Source organism: Bison bison, unplaced genomic scaffold, assembly GCF_000754665.1.
Source record: "Bison bison bison isolate TAMUID 2011002044 unplaced genomic scaffold, Bison_UMD1.0 scf7180017864497, whole genome shotgun sequence".
NCBI classification, from domain to species: Eukaryota; Metazoa; Chordata; class Mammalia; order Artiodactyla; family Bovidae; genus Bison; species Bison bison.
This window is the reverse complement of record NW_011495056.1, coordinates 761,542-780,400: the sequence shown is the minus strand read 5'-3', so window position 1 is coordinate 780,400 and position 18,859 is coordinate 761,542. Positions and strand designations below refer to the sequence as shown.

The 18,859-nt window shown below is 37.5% G+C and overlaps 1 protein-coding gene across 4 annotated transcripts in view; it reads right to left on the bottom strand.

Moving 5' to 3' along the window:
• Window positions 1–249: 249 nt before the first annotated feature.
• Window positions 250–18,859, bottom strand: part of CAPS2 (calcyphosine 2) — a 49,728-nt gene continuing 31,118 nt past the window's right edge. For all 4 annotated transcript variants that reach the window (XM_010828888.1, XM_010828891.1, XM_010828890.1 and 1 more), the window contains 9 exons: window positions 14,407–14,481; window positions 13,465–13,560; window positions 13,283–13,376; window positions 10,863–10,981; window positions 9,814–9,887; window positions 7,736–7,890; window positions 6,452–6,571; window positions 2,767–2,863; window positions 250–693 (listed from right to left, as the gene is read on the bottom strand). In XM_010828888.1, coding sequence (XP_010827190.1) covers window positions 518–693; window positions 2,767–2,863; window positions 6,452–6,571; window positions 7,736–7,890; window positions 9,814–9,887; window positions 10,863–10,981; window positions 13,283–13,376; window positions 13,465–13,560; window positions 14,407–14,481 — 1,006 coding nt within the window. In that variant the 3' untranslated portion in view covers window positions 250–517. The remainder of the gene's footprint in view (window positions 694–2,766; window positions 2,864–6,451; window positions 6,572–7,735; window positions 7,891–9,813; window positions 9,888–10,862; window positions 10,982–13,282; window positions 13,377–13,464; window positions 13,561–14,406; window positions 14,482–18,859) is intronic.

Below are 18,859 nucleotides of genomic sequence, written 5' to 3'. Positions count from 1 at the left end.
GATGTTACTTTCCTATGAAGGCTAATAAAAATGACCTCTAAAATATATTGAAGATAAGTAATAAATCAAAAAGACAGATCAATGAAGTGAAGTTCCTTAGTCGTGTCCGACTCTTTGCGACCCCGTGGACAGTAGCCTACCAGGCTCCACCGTCCATGGGATTTTCCAGGCAAGAATACTGGAGTGGGCTGCCATTTCCTTCTCCAGGGGATCTTCCCAACCCAGGGATCAAACCTGGGTCTCCTGTATTGCAGACAGACGCTTTACCGTCTGAGCCACCAGGGAAGTCAAAAAGACAGATCATTATAAATTATAAACAGGTGAGCACGGGCATGCATGTGTGTGACTACACATATACCCTTCCATCTGTCTTTCTGAATGCTTCTCCTTGCAGGCTCAGCTTTTTTAAGAGCACAACAAACAGAATAAAGAGAATCATAGAGATATACATTCTGGTGTTTGATACTTCACATTCATCTCTCCATGCTTAGTGCTGGTGACATATTCATTTAAAAACCTAAATCCCCCAAGGAGTACATAAGACATTGACAAAATCTTCATCATCTACTATCCCTATACTTAGACTTTCATAGTAATCTTCAAATTCACCATATGACACCTCATCAGACTTGCTGCAGGCATCTTTTAACGTCTCTAGAAAAGATGACTTGATTTCTTCCTCTGTGGAGTGTCCTGTAAAATAGTACTGACTATGAAACCATGTCCTTAAACGTCCAGTAAAATGGCTGATGATAAATACTTAAGTCACCTGATGAAATCTTTTCAGCAATTTGAAATCTTAGGTCAAACTACCCATCAATTTATTTAAACATTTACTTGCATGAACTAGAATTTAATGATGGAGACTTAACTATATATTTGATGCATCTTTTAAAACAGTCTGATAGGGTGTATCCTATATATGTATGGGCAAAATAACAGTTACTACTGTAGATATTTTTGTATTTGTTCATATTTTAGAGAACTCAGTTTCATTCCCATTAGAAGTAAGGAAAGAAGGAAACAATTTCTATGATATATAGGCTGTTAACATAGTAATGCAATGTGTAAAAGACATTAGTTACTTTATGAAGCAGTTACTCTAACTGCAACTAGAAAATATTACTAGGATTCATGATTCAGAGGCCTATGAACATCTTTGCTGGAAGAACTTTCAGTTGATTAAATCATTCTAGTTTAATCTCTAAAATTAAGTAGGCTATTTCTACTGGCGGGTTATATTGAACATGTTTAATTTTAAACTATGCTGCTGCTAAATTGCTTCAGTGTGTCCGACTCTGTGCGACCCCATAGACAGCAGCCCACCAGGCTCCCCCGTCCCTGGGATTCTCCAGGCAAGACCACTGGAGTGGATTGCCATTTCCTTCTCCAATGCATGAAAGTGAAAAGTGAAAGTAAAGTCGCTCAGTCGTATCTGACTCTTAGTGACCCCATGGACTGCAGCCCACCAGGCTCCTCCGTCCATGGGGTTTTCCAAGCAAGAGTACTGGAGTGGGGTGCCATTGCCTTCTCCGAATTTTAAACTATAGGAAGATGCTATTGAGAATCACATATGTAAAAAAATAGTAATTCTTTAGTTTGCTATTTAAAGTGAGAGCAAAGAACATCTAAGTCATCCTTTCTTAAAATTTATTTGATTTTTTAACTTAAAACAATAAGCTATTTAAATAAGTATCTCTGATTGTATTATGACTGGTTAAAGGGAAGGAGTGATTTCAGTTTAACTACCTTTTTCTTTAGGCAATTTTTGTATTTTCAAATTTTGATAGACATATGTATGTTTATTCCCTTGCTGCTACTGCTGCTGCTAATTTGCTTCAGTTGTGTCCGACTCTGTGTAATCCCTGAGATGGCAGCCCATCAGGCTCCCCTGTCCCTGGGATTCTCCAGGCAAGAACACTGGAGTGGGTTGCCATTTCCTTCTCCAATGCATGAAAGTGAAAAGTGAAAGTGAAGTCACTCAGTCGTGTCCGACTCTTAGCGACCCCATGGACTGCAGCCTATCAGGCTCTTCCGTCCATGGGATTTTCCAGGCAAGAGTACTGGAGTGGGGTGCCATTGCCTTCTACGGTTTATTCCCTTATTCTGCCTTAAATCTTCAACCATAAGCAGACAATAAAACTCAGAGGACTTGCTCATGTAATTATCTGTTCTCTCAGTCTATTGTGCTCTAACTCAAGTTTGCCACTATCTCAACAGGAAATAGTTAACCTCAATTATAAACATAAATGAAAAAAACAATTACAAATAACAGACCTATGAATTTTTAAATGAAGAAGCTCTCACATTTCTGGTTTAAAAAAAAACTATTTCCTCTGTTATTGGCCTCAAGTCCATGCTATAAATTAATATAGCTTATAGATATACTATTATTAACTCACATTTTTGAAATCTAATTCATTTTTTCTTTTTTTTAATTTATTTATTTTAATTGGAGGCTAATTACATTAAAATATTGTGGTGGTTTTTGCCATACATTGACATGAATCAGTCACAAGTGTACATGTGTCCCCCATCCCGAACCCCCTCCCACCTCCCTCCCCATCCCATCCCTCTGGGTTATCCCAGTGCACCAGCTTTGACTGCCATTTCATGCATCGAACTAAGACTGGTCATGTGTTTCACGTATGACAATATATATGTTTCAATGCTATTCTCTCAAATCATCCCACCTTGTCTTCTCCTGCACAGTCCAAAAGTCTATTGTTTACATCTGTCTAATGCATTTTGACTTGTAGTAGTTACCTGAAATTACTTGAGGATGCATCTTTGCACAATAACATTTGCTTATGTCTATAATAGACACACTGCCTGTTTTGTTAAAATCCAGTTTCATAAAGGCCTAAATAAAGAGAAAAGTGTTATTTTTTCCTATGAAATCCTTAGAACCTAATTTTCCATTCTGCAGTAGGCTATTTTTGAGCTCTAAACAAAGCAATTTAAAATACTAAACTAGAATATGAAGGGAGCATCATGAATGCAGGGAGAAAGATACTGGAGCAAGATATTAGGTGACCTGCACTTAAGCATTAGTTCTACCCTTTCTAGCACCCTGACCTTGAGAAAGTAACTTAACCTCTGTTACCCTGGCTTTCCTCTTTTTAACACTGAGGAGTTGGGTAAAAACCTCACAGTAAAGAATCTACCTTCAATGCAGGAGATGAGGGTTTGATCCCTGGGTCTAGAATATCTCCTAGAGAAGGGAATGGCAACCCATTCCAGTATTCTTGCCTGGAGAATCCCACGGACAGAAGAGCCTGGCAGGCTACAGTCCATAGAGATGCAGTCAGACATGACTAGCGGCTTGGGCATGCCCACACACTAGGAGTCACATGAAGTTGATAAATGGCTGGGACTATTTTGATTCAAAAAGTAAACTCAAAATATCCTATCACTAAAATCAATGAGAAGAGGAAATGATTTTTTAAATGGATTTTGTTACTCTATTTCCTGAAACTTAACACTACCTTTTGAAATGCTAGTTGCTTTACTGCTCCTTTAATTCAATGCAATCCTGTGGATCATAAAATGTATTTTATTGAGAAAAGGAGTGGATCCATAGAAACACACAACAGACCCAAAGCAACATCCCACATCTGCAGATGAATCAAAACTAGAATGAAGTTTATTTACAATAATGTCACACATATATGGTACCTCTTATAGGCTAAATTGCATCCTCCCCAAAATTCATTTGTTGAAGCCCTAAACCCAAGTACTTCAGAGTGTGACTGCAGAAGATAGAGTCTTTAAATAGGTGACTAAGTTAGAATGAAATCATTAGAGCAGACCCTAATCCAGTATTTCTGGTATCCTCATAAGAAGAGGAGATTAGGACACAGACAACACAGACTGAGGGACTGACCATGAGGACACACAGTGAGAAGACAGCCAACTAATTACAAGCCAAGGAGAGTAGCTTCAGAAGAAACCAAACCTGCTGACACCTTGATTGTGGACTTCTCGTCTCCAGAATTGTGAGACAATAATTTTCTGCTATGTAAGTCATCCAGTGTACGGTATTTGTTATGGTAACCCTAGCAAACTAAATTTACTTTTGCCTATTCCCTAGATTTAGAAAAGGCAGAGGAATGACTGATCAAATTGCCAGCCTCTGCTGGATCACTGACAAAGCAAGAGAGTTCCAGGAAAATGTCTACTTCTGCTTTATTGACTACGTCAAAGCCTTTGACTGTGTGGATCACAACAAACTGTGGAAAATTCTTCAAGAGATGGGAATACCAGACCACATGACCTGGCTCCTGAGAAATCTGTAAGCAGGTCAAGAAGCAACAGTGAGAACTGGACACGGAAGAACAGACTGGTTCCAAATCAGGAAAGGAGTACGTCAAGGCTGTATACTGTCACCCTGTTTATTTAACTTATATGCAGAGTACATCATGCAAAATGCAGGCTGAATGAAGCACAAGCTGGAATCAAGATTGCAGGGAGAAATATCAGTAACCTCAGATATGCAGATGACACCACTCTTATGGCAGAAAGTGAAGAAGAACTAAAGAGCCTCTTGATTAAAGTGAAAGAGGAGAGTGAAAAAGTTGGCTTAAGACTCAACATTCAGAAAACTAAGATCATGGCATCTGGTCTCATCACTTCATGGCAAATAGATGGGGAAACAATGGAAACAGTGAAAAACTTCATTTTGGGGGGCTCTGGGAGATCCAACCAGTCCATTCTGAAGGAGATCAGCCCTGGGTGTTCTTTGGAGGAATGATGCTAAAGCTGAAACTCCAGTACTTTGGCCACCTCATGCGAAGAGCTGACTCATTGGAAAAGACTCTGATGCTGGGAGGGATTGGGGGCAGGAGGAGAAGGGGACGCCAGAGGATGAGATGGCTGGATGGCATCACTGACTCGGTGGACGTGAGTCTGGGTGAACTCTGGGAGATGGTGATGGACAGGGAGGTCTGGCATGCTGCGATTCATGGGGTCGCAAAGAGTCAGACATGACTGAGTGACTGATCTGATCTGATCTGATCTGAAAATCACTGCAGATGTGACTGCAGCCATGAAATTAAAAGACTCTTGCTCCTTGGAAGGAAAGTTATGATCAACCTAGACAGCATATTCAAAATCAGAAACATTACTTTGCCAACAAAGGTTCGTCTAGTCAAGGCTATGGTTTTTCCAGTGGCCATGTATGGATGTGAGAGTTGGACTATAAAGAAAGCTGAGCACCGAAGAATTGATGCTTTTGAACTGTGGTGTTGGAGAAGACTATTAGAGTCCCTTGGACTGCAAGGGGATCAAACCAGTCCATCCTAAAGGAGATCAGTCCTGAATATTCACTGGACAGACTAATGCTGAACCTGAAACTCCAATACTTTGGCCACCCGATGCGAAGAACCGACTCATTGAAAAAGACTCCAATGCTGGGAAAGATTGAAGGCGGGAGGAGAAGGGGATGACAGAGGATGAGATTGTTGGATGGCATCACCGACACAATTTGAGTAGGCTCTAGGAGTAGGGAGGTCTGGCGTGCTGCAGTCCATGAGGTCACAAAGAGTCAGACAGGACTGAGCGGCTGAGCTGAACTGATTCCCAGGACCAAGGCTTATGAAGGAGACAGCCCTTCATTCTCTGTTCTTGACATTCACACCCATCACCAGGACATATAAGGTAAACATGAATGCAAATTTATAAGCATAATGTGGTGAATTTAACATAAGGTTTTTATCTTGCCTTTTGACCAGTAAAGATACAGATTTTTATATTTTCCATTTGTGCCCAATGTAATTGTTCAGACTACTCTATACACAATATCTTTGCTTCAATATGGGATATATATACATTTCATATTAAGTACATATACAAAAGAAAAACTTCATTTTCAAAAGTATGCTCTAAAAATGGCTACTAGAACCAAAGTATTATGTTCTCTCCTATAAACTCAGGGCTCTTTTTTAAAATTATTGTTTAACATGGTCATTTTCATCTTCATTTTAACGTTTAGCAAGCGTATTCTGAAAGTAGAGAAACATCTTTTAGTCATCATGTGAGGGTCATATGCATTGAGCTCGGACCCTTGGGCCGCTATGATGCTAGCCATTTTAAACGTGTCGTCTTAGACCGGATCTGTGAGGTAAGAAGCTGAGGTTCGGGGGATATTTATTAATTGATATAGACATACAGCTTATATGGAGCCAGAAATATATGGAATTAACAATTTGTAAACTGAAATTTAATTTCAGATTTTATTTTCTTTTTACAGTATTTTCCTTAAACATAGGCTGCCTTGCTGTATAATGGGTAGATTTGTACATGTATGTGTGTTTTTGTGCTTTACTAAACCCACAGTACACTGCAGGGAAAGGGATTTAAAACTTCTTCAATGGTAATTCATTAAAGATTTAAGAATGAATCTAACAATCTATTAAAAGTTACTATTTGAAAGGTTACTTTACAAAGTTACCTTTCGAACAAATGATTTCCTGTATTCATTCATTTCACCAATTATGGCACGTTTGAATTCTCCATAATCAGCCCTGCCGTTGCCACTGCTATTTAGGATTAGCCAAAAAGACTCAAAATCCTAGAAATAACCAGAGAGAGACTACTGTTACACCTTTAAGTTACATATGGCCACGACTATAATCATAGTATTTTGTTACATCTCATGTTTAGGACTATACCTAGCCCTAGACAAGGTAGTAGACTTAATAAGGAAATTCCAAAAAGTCACATATAAATCCAATCAAAGGTACTAAGAAAGCTTATTGAGAGGAACTCTGTAATGGGGATAGTTCCATAAAGTTAAGAAACATTTAAGAGTGGTAATAAATTAAGTATATCATTTTAAATTTATTCCTTTCAGTAAAAATGCTACCATTTACTTGAATTTGACCACTTAATTATTTGTAATGTATTGTATCTGTGACAATTAAGAGTCACTTCACTTACTGGAATGCCTCCACTAGGATGAGGACTGCTAATAATAAGAGAATATATATGAAGTGGCATAAAGAAAATATTTACATTTTGGGTAAATGGTATAGAGAGGATCAGGGTTCGGATGGAATGATCCTTTAGGTGGAGGCGTCAGTGAAGTGCTCTGAGTAGAGAAAACCTGAATGGTGAGAAAATCCAGCCAGCAGACTCAGAGGTCTGCTGGACCTCCACTCACAGTGGAGGGACCCGTGGCTGTAAAGGCTTTGGGGCAGTTCCTGGAATGGTCACATCATGTCTCCTCTTGAAGCCTTCACATAGACTTCTCCCTTTCCTCACCAGCCACTGTCTGATCCATGCTCCTCCTCCCCTCGTTTGCCTAATTCCTCCTCATCCTTCAAATCTCAGTTCTGATACATACCCACTCCAGAAATCCCATGAACTTCCTTCTCCTTCTCCATAACCTGGCTTGCAATTTATCTCACATGTTCTGAAAGCATTCTCTCTTTAACACTTACCATGCTTTTTCTGTAATCATTTATATCTTTCTTTTAATTATAAAGACTTTAAGAGTACAAAGTATGTCTTCTCAGAGTTAGAACAATGCCTGCTTATTAGGTTCTGAATAAGCATAGGGAGGAGGGATGAATGCTGACATTTAAAAAATCAACAGGATTTTCCTGACGGCTTAATACTGATAATGAGGCATAAAGGAGGAGACAAATGAACTACAAAAAGTTCAGTAGAAAAGTGAATAAGGCCACTTAAGAATAATAGTCACTCACTGCGGAGAATTATCTGTGGTACCTACGTTTTCGGACACTTCTAAGCGAAATAATTTTAGAGCTTGCTTAAAATCTGCCTTATCTAAAAGCCCGTTTCCTTCCTTGTCCAGTTGTTGAAGGTGTTTTCCCAATCCAGTCAATATACGAACGCCTCTTTTACGCAGTTGTTCTTTTAGCAGGTCTGTTTAGGAAGAAGTGATGGAAACTAATTATCCCTATGCATACCTGAATCAAACTGCAATTGTCCCTCTGGTAAGAAAAAAAAAGTTGACACAGCTGATATAAGGGATGTGAATAGGCAACCAGATCATGTGTATGGCTGACAAAAGGCTTTGGAAAACAGAATGCTTTTAGTAAAGTGGGTTATACACAAAATCCCACGTAAAGTATATCAGAGCTATAGCGCCACTGTGTGGTGAGACTGTTATATTTTTAATATGGGAAAATAATGGTTCACTTTATCAGCATGAAAATAACCTCAGCGTTACAAATAAAATCGTCATGCTTAAAAAATCTTCTAGGCTTCCACTTCACCTGATGAGCCTATATTTTTAATCTTTTTCCTCTTTCTTTGTTGGTACCAACTGAATTACAAATTTTTGAGTGATCTACCTGACAGCTTATCAGTTCAAAATTTCTAAAATCGTTTGGAATCTTCAAATTGTAGCATATATTTAATAACATCAAGGCTTTAGAATGCTACCCTATACTTTTACACTTAAAGTAACCCTTTTTGCTCGGGATTTATAACAAGTTTTATCCCTAGGCCCATTCTCTTTGTGGGACAGATTTCATTTGATGCAGTCTGTACCATCTTCACTTAAGAAAATATAGGTAACTTTACCAAAGCAGTTATTAAATATAGTGCATTAGAGGGGAAACATGTCACTAGATATAAGGGTGACAAATCATACTGATCATGCTAGAATAAACTTTATTAACAATAGCATCAGGGATATTTCAGAGATCAAATACCAATCCTAGGAAATGTCAATCCACTCCTGTACTATTGCCTGGAAAATCCCATGGACAGAGGGGCCTGGTAGGCTACAGTCTGTGGGGTCACAAAGAGTCGGACACGACTGAGCGATTTCACAGACAACTTTTAAATCTCCTTTTAGCCTTGTTACTCCCATATCTTTATATGATAAATCAGGACTTACCAAAATTTATAAATTATATGTTGACTTCTGTGATGACTGGTTTAATGCCTTCCTGCCTTCTTGACTATGAGAGTCAAAAAGGACTTGTCTATTTGAGCCTCATAAACTGTACTAATTACAAGAGTAGACTCTAGAAACAAACCTTTAAAATATTTTAGTGTACAAACCTACATGTATTTCACATATTACCTACAACAACTCTGAAATTAATAAGAGGTTATTATACCCATTTTAGACATAAAGAAAGAGGTGCAAGAGATTTACACAAAGTCATATGTCTACTGAATGGAGAGTCCAAACATGGCTTCCAGTCTAGTATTTTTTTCCTACACTGCTGCTGCTGCTGTCGCTTCAGTCGTGTCCAACTCTGTGCGACCCCATAGATGGCAGCCCACCAGGCTCCTCTATCCCCGGGATTCTCCAGGCAAAAACACTGGAGTGGGTTGCTAATTCCTTCTCCAATGCATGAAAGTGAAAAGTGAAAGTGAATGTCCGACTCTTAGCGACCCCATGGACTGCAGCCCACTAGGCTCCTCCATCCATGGGATTTTCCAGGCAAGAGTACTGGAGTGGGGTGCCATTACCTTCTCCTAGGCCACCACCAATTTCTTTATGATACCATAATATATAAAATGAGTACTACATAGTAAAAATCACATATCCATTTCATAGATAAAAACCACACTATCTAGTGCTTTCTAAAATGTTTAAGTTCATAAATGATATAATACTAGTTATTCAGTTAGACTCATTGAAGTAGGAGAGATCCTAAAAATATTTTCAAATATGTATTTGTGTATAAAATAAAAAGATAGGAAGCAAATAGGCAATATAAAAGAAGTGTCATAAAACTAAGTAATATCTGGAAAATACTGCTTTACTCCTTACAAAGAAAATGGTTGAAAATTACAACTATTTGAGAGTATAGTAATGGTACACACCTTGAATGGCCTTGAGAATCTTCCTATCGTTAGCTTCTTCACTGGTTACATCATCATGTTCCTCAGAATCAGTTCTGCAATTGACATGTTCATTGTAATACAAATATACTGTTTTGCAGTCTTAGTATAGGAACGCTAAGATTTCCCTGCTTTAGACCCAAAAAATTCTCAAAGAAAGATAGAAGAGTACTTAGAGATTAATCAACTCTTCCACCCTTGCTTGCGGCTTTAATCCTGAATATGCTAAATCAAAACGAAAATCCTTACATCTCCCAAGAACTACCTTTAAGCATTATGTTCAGTTTTATACTTATTTCAATCTTCTTTTTAAAAACTTAATTAAAACTATTATTTAAAAGCAGTTTTACCTTTAAATGTAAATGCGGTATTTTAAAAAGCAAAAAAAAAAAAAAAAATACAATCCTATTGAACAATATAGTAAAAGACAATAAAAGACAAGCAAAGACTTAGCCAATTTATGGCAGATGGCCTCTAATGTACTGATAGCACACCAGTTACTGTAATCTTGACCAAAAAAGCACTCCACAAGAATAGCATAAATATTTTCTGCAATTAAAAAAAAAACTCAAATTCATTTAAAAGCTTTTGATTCATAGCATTATTTTTTCACTATGTATATTATCAATCAATGGTCTACAGGCATGTGGGACCAAGATTTTTTTTTTGTGCTTAGAAAAAGCACTGCTCTAAAAACATGGGAAAAGTTATTATATTATACTGTATCTCATCTTTTAAAATGTATTAATTTGGTAGCATTTACTAAAATTAAAATGTTATAGTATAGGCAAATTAATAAAGTACTTTAACAAACTTAAAATGGGACATCTTAAATCTCCATTTGATTGTAACTGTTCCCACACATGGAGTATATTTGAGTACAAGATATAGCACATAAAATAGACATGTATAGCTATGCTTTATTTTTCTTTAATGTAAATCTTAACTAAAATCAAAACATTTTGATATAGAATCTCACTTTAATAACAAATAATAATACCTCTAAAATGACAAATGCATGTGTGACTTACCTGAGAGAATCCAAAGCTCTCCAGTCAACATTTGTGATTCGAAGTGTAAGCACTGTGTTTTCTTTTACACTTTCTGGAAGTCTGGGATGATCAGAGCTCAAAAATGTCAAGTTTGCACCCTAAGGAAATTAACAAATGAATTATTTTAACTATGAAGTATGTAAGAAGTAAAATAGAACTAATAGTAATTTTAAATATTCAATTTTGATTACATCTAATATAGTATACTTTTATTCTAATAAATAAGTATATTGAGAGTATATTTAGAAACCACACAGGCTTCAGCAAATAATATAGGAAAATAGAACTAATTTCACAATCTCCCAATTAGAACAATCTTAGATGTAACAATTGATGTGAAAAAAAAAAAGAATTCCAGTTTTTGTTTTTTTTTTTTAAGAATTAGAGGAAAAAAGAACAAATTATCTCCATGGAAATTATGACACTCCAAAATACAGAAATAGAGCTATTGATCTGCAGAAAGATGTGCTGCAAACTGATGAACTATGAGAGATTCATTACCCTCTTTCCCCTGGTATTTTTAATATGGTTGTGTGTATTTATTTACGGCTGTGCAGGGCCTTTGTTGCTTTGTGTAGGCTTTCTCTGGCTGCAGAGTGAGGGCTACTCTTTGTCGCAGTGTGCAGGCTGCTCACTGCAGGGGCTTCTCTTGTTGCGGGGAGCGCAGACTCCAGTCACGTGGGCTTCAGTGGCTGTGGCCTGTGGGCTCTACAGTGCAGGCTCGGGAGTTGTGGTGCAAGGGCTTAGTTGCTCCATGGCAAGTGGAATCTTCCCAGACCAGGGATCCAACCCATGGCCCCTACACTGGCAGGTGGATTCTTATCCACTGCTCCACCAGGGAAGTCCTCTTTCACCTGGTATTTTGATAACAAATATTACATAAATGTAAAACTAAGCTTAACCTGTTTGGAGCATCAAAGCTTTGGTGAAAAAATTCCCCTCAAAAGTCCTTCATCCAAACTTAGAAAATTGTTGTTATTTTAATTTCTGAGTTTCTCAAATGCTTTACCATCTGAGCCACCAGGAAAGTCTTCTCAAATATAGTCAAATATAAATAAACACAAATTTTAAATAATATGCTTAATTATGTCTTTTGAAAATCAGGGAAGAGATTTCTCTCCTTTTTCCTAGAGCATTTACTTTAGAAAACTATAAGTACTTTCTCCACTCTTTGATATGTATATAAGTTCTCTTGAAATTATTATTTAAACAATAGAGACTATTTGATATGTGTAATGTAATTCAATCCAATCTGGTCCTTTACTAGTCTTCAATCCATTCCCCAGACTGCAACCAGAAAAATCTGTCTAAATCACAAACCTACTGATGCTACCTCCTTTCATTCCATCCACCTTCTTACCTTTCAGTGACTCCCCAAGACATTTTAGATAAGTCTTTATCACAAGGCCACTCTTAGTAAGTTCTCATTTGTCTCTTGCCAATCCCCACCTTGAAGTCAAGATCAGTAGGACTGAACTCCTTTCAGTTCTCAAAAACGGCCATGTCTTTGGAGCTTTTGTTCTTTGCACGACCTGTCTCCTCGCCTGAAAGCCTTGCCTCCCCTCTTCCATCTACACATCTGCGCCGGCCTACGTCCGGGTTGGGTGGCAAGCCCTGAAGAAGCCTCCTTCGACTCTACAAAACTGGGTCACTGCCCCGCCTATGTGGCCCTCTGATCTCTTTCCCGTTAGAATATAATTCCCACAAAAGCAAGGATTCTTTTCAAGTTATTTATAGTTCTATTTCCAATGCTTAGCCTATGAGTATATGTTTTATATGAATGATCATTGTGGGCAGTGAGATAACATGACTGTGATCATTTCAAATTTCAGAGCACTATACAACTTCTAACATTACCTAAGATCATTTCACACTAAGGAATCCTCATAATATGCCATACACCAGGAGTTGTGCCAAGCAGGGAAATCACAAGGAAGATGAGCTAACCAGGAGATCTATGACAGCTCCAGAAGCTAAGCACCACTCTGTGTGGAGAAAAATGTGTGTCCCCAGAAGATAAGCCTGCATTAGGTGGAGAATTACTCCTGGTTCTATTGAAGTAGCCACTGACCCAGTGGTACAGGCTTTAAAAGCACCAGAACACCAGCTCTCTGGGGCTTCCATTGCAGGATAAGTTGGGGTGGGGGGGGAGGGTGGTGGAGCTGAGTAGGGTCACAAGGAATAAATGCTACGCTTAGATTCAAACCACTGGGATCTGGACCTGAGAGGCACCCCCTCTCCTAGAGAAACATCAACCATTAGCCAATATAAATGCCCCTGCTCAGCAAACAGGGAAAAGAATAAACTGGAAACTAGAAACCCTGCTCCCCTAGCACCACAGGATCCCTCAAAGTCCAACACCAGGTAGTAAAACATGAGCACACACACACTCAACTTACAACATAAAGATCAGCAAGTCGGTACTGCTTTCCTTTTCTTCGTCCACGCTGATGACAATAAATGTTTTTTTGAATAAAAGGAAGCACATTTGTTCTAGAAGTTAAATGACAAAAATGTGAAATTATTCAGCTTCTCTGGGAAATAGTCATCTTGAGAGCTGTAACGATCTTTAACGGCATACCTATTTTTCCCAAATTGCCGATATTCATAAATTGTAAGGGACTGGTCATGAGTGAAAAAGAATCCAACCAGCTCTCTGCAAGCATCACGTCCATTTCTAGAAAAAGAAAATGGTATCAAAGATTTTCAAATAGGATACTTTTTATATTTAATGATAGATGGATGCTATGTGTCAAACAGAGATGCCAGGATTTGCTCAAATATGTGGTTATGGGAAACCACAAGGGAACAATGACAGAGCTGGCTGAAGTGTCAACTTAATTCTAATTTGGATGGAGAAAAAAGCTTTACCTTATACTAATATGAATATGGATATATTACAATGTAGATTACTAATTTGGCTTAGACTTTAAGATAGTGAAAGACCTTAAAAAAATGTTGAGCTTGCAAGAAGCCACAAGAGAGATATACATTTATTACCTTTTGTCATGGAAATTTTAAAATCACTGAACAACTATGCTAATTTTTAAAAAGCCACCTTATCTTTAATATTCATGAAGAACATCGAGTAGCATTATGTGTTACTGGCAGTTTGTAAGACTAGATACCAGATTAAAGAACCACCTTCCTTGTCACTTTACTACATCTACTGTTACTTTAAGCCATTAAAGTGAAATTAAATAAATTACATAAAGGTTAATTTTTAAGTAGTTTAGAATCTTTTAGTAGTAACATGTATCTTTAAAAAATTCATTTTATTTCTTTTTGAACAACATTTTAAAATCACATTTTAAATAATTTCTAATCAAGATGTTTTTCTTTTAGACTCATACTCCCCATAATTTTTATAAGAGATTAAGTATATATTATTACCTAAAAATGTTTGTGGTAAATTCACTTAAATGTAACGAATTTAACTAATTTCATTATTGCTACCTCTATTTGAAAAGAAAATACCTTTTAATAATCATAGGATTAAAAAATTTAATAAAGTCACAATTACCTTGATATGATCCTACCATCAAACTGCACTTTATGAGAAAGGATATTTTCAGTTAATGTAGACTGTGTTCTTATCCTGGCAAGAAATACAATTGTTAATAATTATTTTTAAAATACCTACATTAGATAACAAAAGTACCTAAAAGTTGTGTCAATATTTTCAAATGCACATACTAGATAAAGATGAGGTTTAAACCTCTTTTTATTCCAGACTGCTATTGCTATTGCAGACACAGAAGAAAGAACCCTGAGCTGTGGTATATAATGGGCTTCCCTGGTGGCTCAGTGGTAAAGAATTCACCTGCCAATGTAGGAGACATAGTTTTGATTCCTGGATCGGAAGATACCCTGGAGCAGGAAATGGCAGCCCACTCCAGTATTCTTCAGTGGAAAATTCCATAAACAGAGGAGCCTGGTGGGCACAGTCCATGAGGTTGCAAAAGAGTCGGACATGACTTAGCAACTAAACAAAAACAACAAACCGTATATAATATACAAATAGCTTCTATGCTAGAACTTACCATATCAAAGTGCTAAGAAAGGCAGTGTGAAACAGAGATAGCACGTTTGTGCCTGGCACTGTTGCAAGGCTAACCAATAGCCATTTCTAACCCTCTTCTTTGCCTCTCTCCCATCACAGAATTTGCATTCTTAGCCTCTTACAACTAGAAGTGACTAAGGGACCCAGTTCTTCCAGTAAACTTCCAGGAAAGACTTGCTTTTTTCCTGATGAGAGAACAGCACGGAAAGAGCTCCAGCCTGTGAACACAGTGGGGATACGATGCCAGCAGCCACAGCAGCCATCAGGCAACCAAAAAGATCTCAGGGAAGCCAGCCCACAGCTGTGCCTCGCTGAGCCACTCAACTAAAGCCAACAACTGGCCACCTCCAAGCAGCCACTTGTATAACGGAAATAAATCCTGATTCGTTTCAGCCACTGTCAGTCAGGTTTTCAGTTACGGGTAGCCGAAAACATTCCTTGCCAAAACAGAGTAGAGACAAAGAGTGCTGGATGAGGTTCCAGTCTTGGCCATAGTTCTAGCTGTGAGACCTCAAATCAGTTATTTAATCTTTATGGCTTTTAGATGGCATTGAATGACCTCACAAAGACTGCCAGTCCTAAAATTCTGTTTAATAATATGAAGCAAAACCCAATGACACACACTTTGGCACCCTACTACCAATATTCTCCTCTGAAGATTCAGTGATGTCTCTTTATGTCCCTTCCTAAGTAATTTTATGATATTCCCATAAAACTGCAGCTATAATGAAATTGCAATAATGTAGCTCACTGAGATCTTGAAACGTTATACCTCTATAAAAATCTAGGTCTCAATGAAAGGTGAGCAACATATAGCAAATAAGAACTTGTAAATCAAATGAGAGTTCTGAACACAGAGTGTAGCCATGAGAGTTTGGTCATCTCATTTCAATTTAATCCATTAGTAATAATGTGTTCATTGAATGCCCACTACGTGCCTGAAACAGTTCTAAATGCTGAGAAAATAAAAGCAATAATAATACTAGCTACTATTTATTAAGAACTTCCTAGACACTAGTCTGTGTTAAAATCTTTTTAATGTGTATTGGTTCATTTAATGCTTGTAGTAACTCAATGAAGTAAGTGTTATTATCCCCATTCTAAAAATAAGGTTTATACAGTTAAACAGTTAGCACATGGCATAGCCAAAAAAAGAAAAAAAAATTGCTCATAACCATTACATTATATTGCTTCTCAAGGTAAACAGAACTCAGTTTAACAGTGATAGATTGAAATAACAGTTTTAAGGATTCTAGTTTTCTTGAAAATACAAAAAAAAAAAAAAATAGGCATTTATATTACAAAATGGGAAGTTCCATGTTGGAGTTTTCAGTATCCGATACATAGCACCAATACTTCTCCAAGTTCTTAACCAATAGAGGAATAAGAATCAGGCGGATGAAGACTCACATATAAATTTTCTTATTGCTAAAGCAGTTGGAAACCATGGTTTAGAAATGTAGCAACAACAAGCTAAGTCCTTAACACTAGAATTAAACAGACTAACCCACTCATTCCCACTGGGGAAGCACCCTGTAAAGCTCAGTGCACAGGACAGAATGTGTACTTCTGCAGACATCTGGGTCAAGGAACAAGAGGGGAGGAAGGCCTATACTATACATGCCAATGCCTGCTTCCCACTCTATGGAGCAGAATTTTCTCCTCTTCTTCCTTTGGGAATAAGACTAAGGGCAGTTAAGTCCAATAATTCTAATCAAGCCCCCACAGGATTTTTTGTAGAACCAGACTAGCTAAATCTAAAACTTATATCGAAGAGGAAGCAGCTAAAGTGTGCCAAGACAATACTAAAGCTAAACAAGCTTTAAATATTTAATATATAACAGTACTAATTAAGACAGGATAATTCTGGTACAGGGATGTGTAACAGGTAGATGAGACTGAAAACAACAACAAGAACAACAACCTAGAAACCAACCATACATTTCTAACAACTTCATATATGACATAAGTGGCAATACAAGTCAGAGAGATAACAAGTTGGTGGTAGGGAGAGGTTTCATAAAGAAGATACAAGGGACACTAACAATAAATGGAGAGATTGGTAAACTGGTCTACAATAAATTTAGCAACTTTTGTTCATCAAAAAACATGATCAAGAGAATGAAAAGGTGACCAGAGGATAGGAAAAGACACGTCTAACAAATATAGCTGAAAAAGGACTTATAACTAGAGTATGTAAGTAAGTTCGACAAATCAATATGAAAAGATAACCCAATAGACTGGAAGGGACTATATAGACTATCCTATAAGAGGATACCCAGATGATGAACGTACCTATGCAAAAGTGCTCAACATCATTAGTCTTTAGTGAAATGTAAGTGAAAATCACCAATATATACCCATAAAATCACCAATATATACCTATGTTCAAACTACTGCACAATTGCACTCATCTCACAAGCTAGCAAAGTAATGCTCAAAATTCTCCAAGCCAGGCTTCAACGGTACATAAACCATGAACTTCCAGATGTTCAAGCTAGATTTAGAAAAGGCAGAAGAACCAGAGATCAAATTGCCAACATCCGTTGGATCATCAAAAAAGCAAGAGAGTTCCAGGAAACATCTATGTCTGCTTTATTGACCATGGCAAAGCCTTTGACTGTGTGGATCAGAACAGACTGTGGAAAATTCTTAGAGATGGGAAGAATCAATATAGTGAAAATGAGTATACTACCCAAAGCAATTTATAGATTCAATGCAATCCCTATCAAGCTACCAACAGTATATTTCACAGAGCTAGAAGAAATAATTTCACAATTTGTATGGAAATACAAAAAAAACTAAAATAGCCAAAGCAATCTTGAGAAAGAAGAATGGAACTGGGGAAATCAACCTGCCTGACTTCAGGCTCTACTACAAAGCCACAGTTATCAAGACAGTATGGTACTGGCACAAAGACAGAAATATAGATCAATGGAACAAAATAGAAAGCCCAGAGATAAATCCATGCAACTATGGACACCTTATCTTTGACAAAGGAGGCAAGAATATACAATGGAGAAAAGACAATCTCTTTAACAAGTGGTGCTGGGAAAACTGGTCAGCCACTTGTAAAAGAATGAAACTAGAACACTTTCTAACACTATACACAAAAATAAACTCAAGACGGATTAAAGATCTCAATGTAAGACCAGAAACTATAAAACTCCTAGAGGAAAACATAAGCAAAACACTCTCTGACATAAATTACAGCAGGATCCTCTACGACCCACCTCCCAGAATATTGGAAATAAAAGCAAAAATAAACAAATGGGACCTAATTAAAATTAAAAGCTTCTGCATAACAAAGGAAACTATAAGCAAGGTGAAAAGACAGACTTCAGAATGGGAGAAAATAATAGCAAATGAAGCAACTGACAAACAACTAATACCAAAAATATACAAGCAACTCCTGCAGCTCAATACAAGAAAAATAAACGACCCAATCAAAAAATGGGCCAAAGAACTAAATAGACATTTCTCCAAAGAATACATACAGATGGCTAACAAACACATGAAAAGATGCTCAACATCACTCATTATCAGAGAAATGCAAATCAAAACCAAAATGAGGTACCATTTCACGCCAGTCAGAAAGGCTGAGATCCAAAAGTCTATAAGCAATAAATGCTGGAGAGGGTGTGGAGAAAAGGGAACCCTCTTACACGGTTGGTAGGAATGCAAACTAGTACAGCCACTATGGAGAACAGTGTGGAGATTCCTTAAAAAACTGGAAATAGAACTGCCTTATGACCCAGCAATCCCACTGCTGGGCATACACATCAAGGAAACCAGAATTGAAAGAGACACGTGTACCCCAGTGTTCATCGCAGCACTGTTTATAATAGCCAGGACATGGAAGCAACCTAGATGTCCATCAGCAGACGAATGGATAAGAAAGCTGTGGTACATA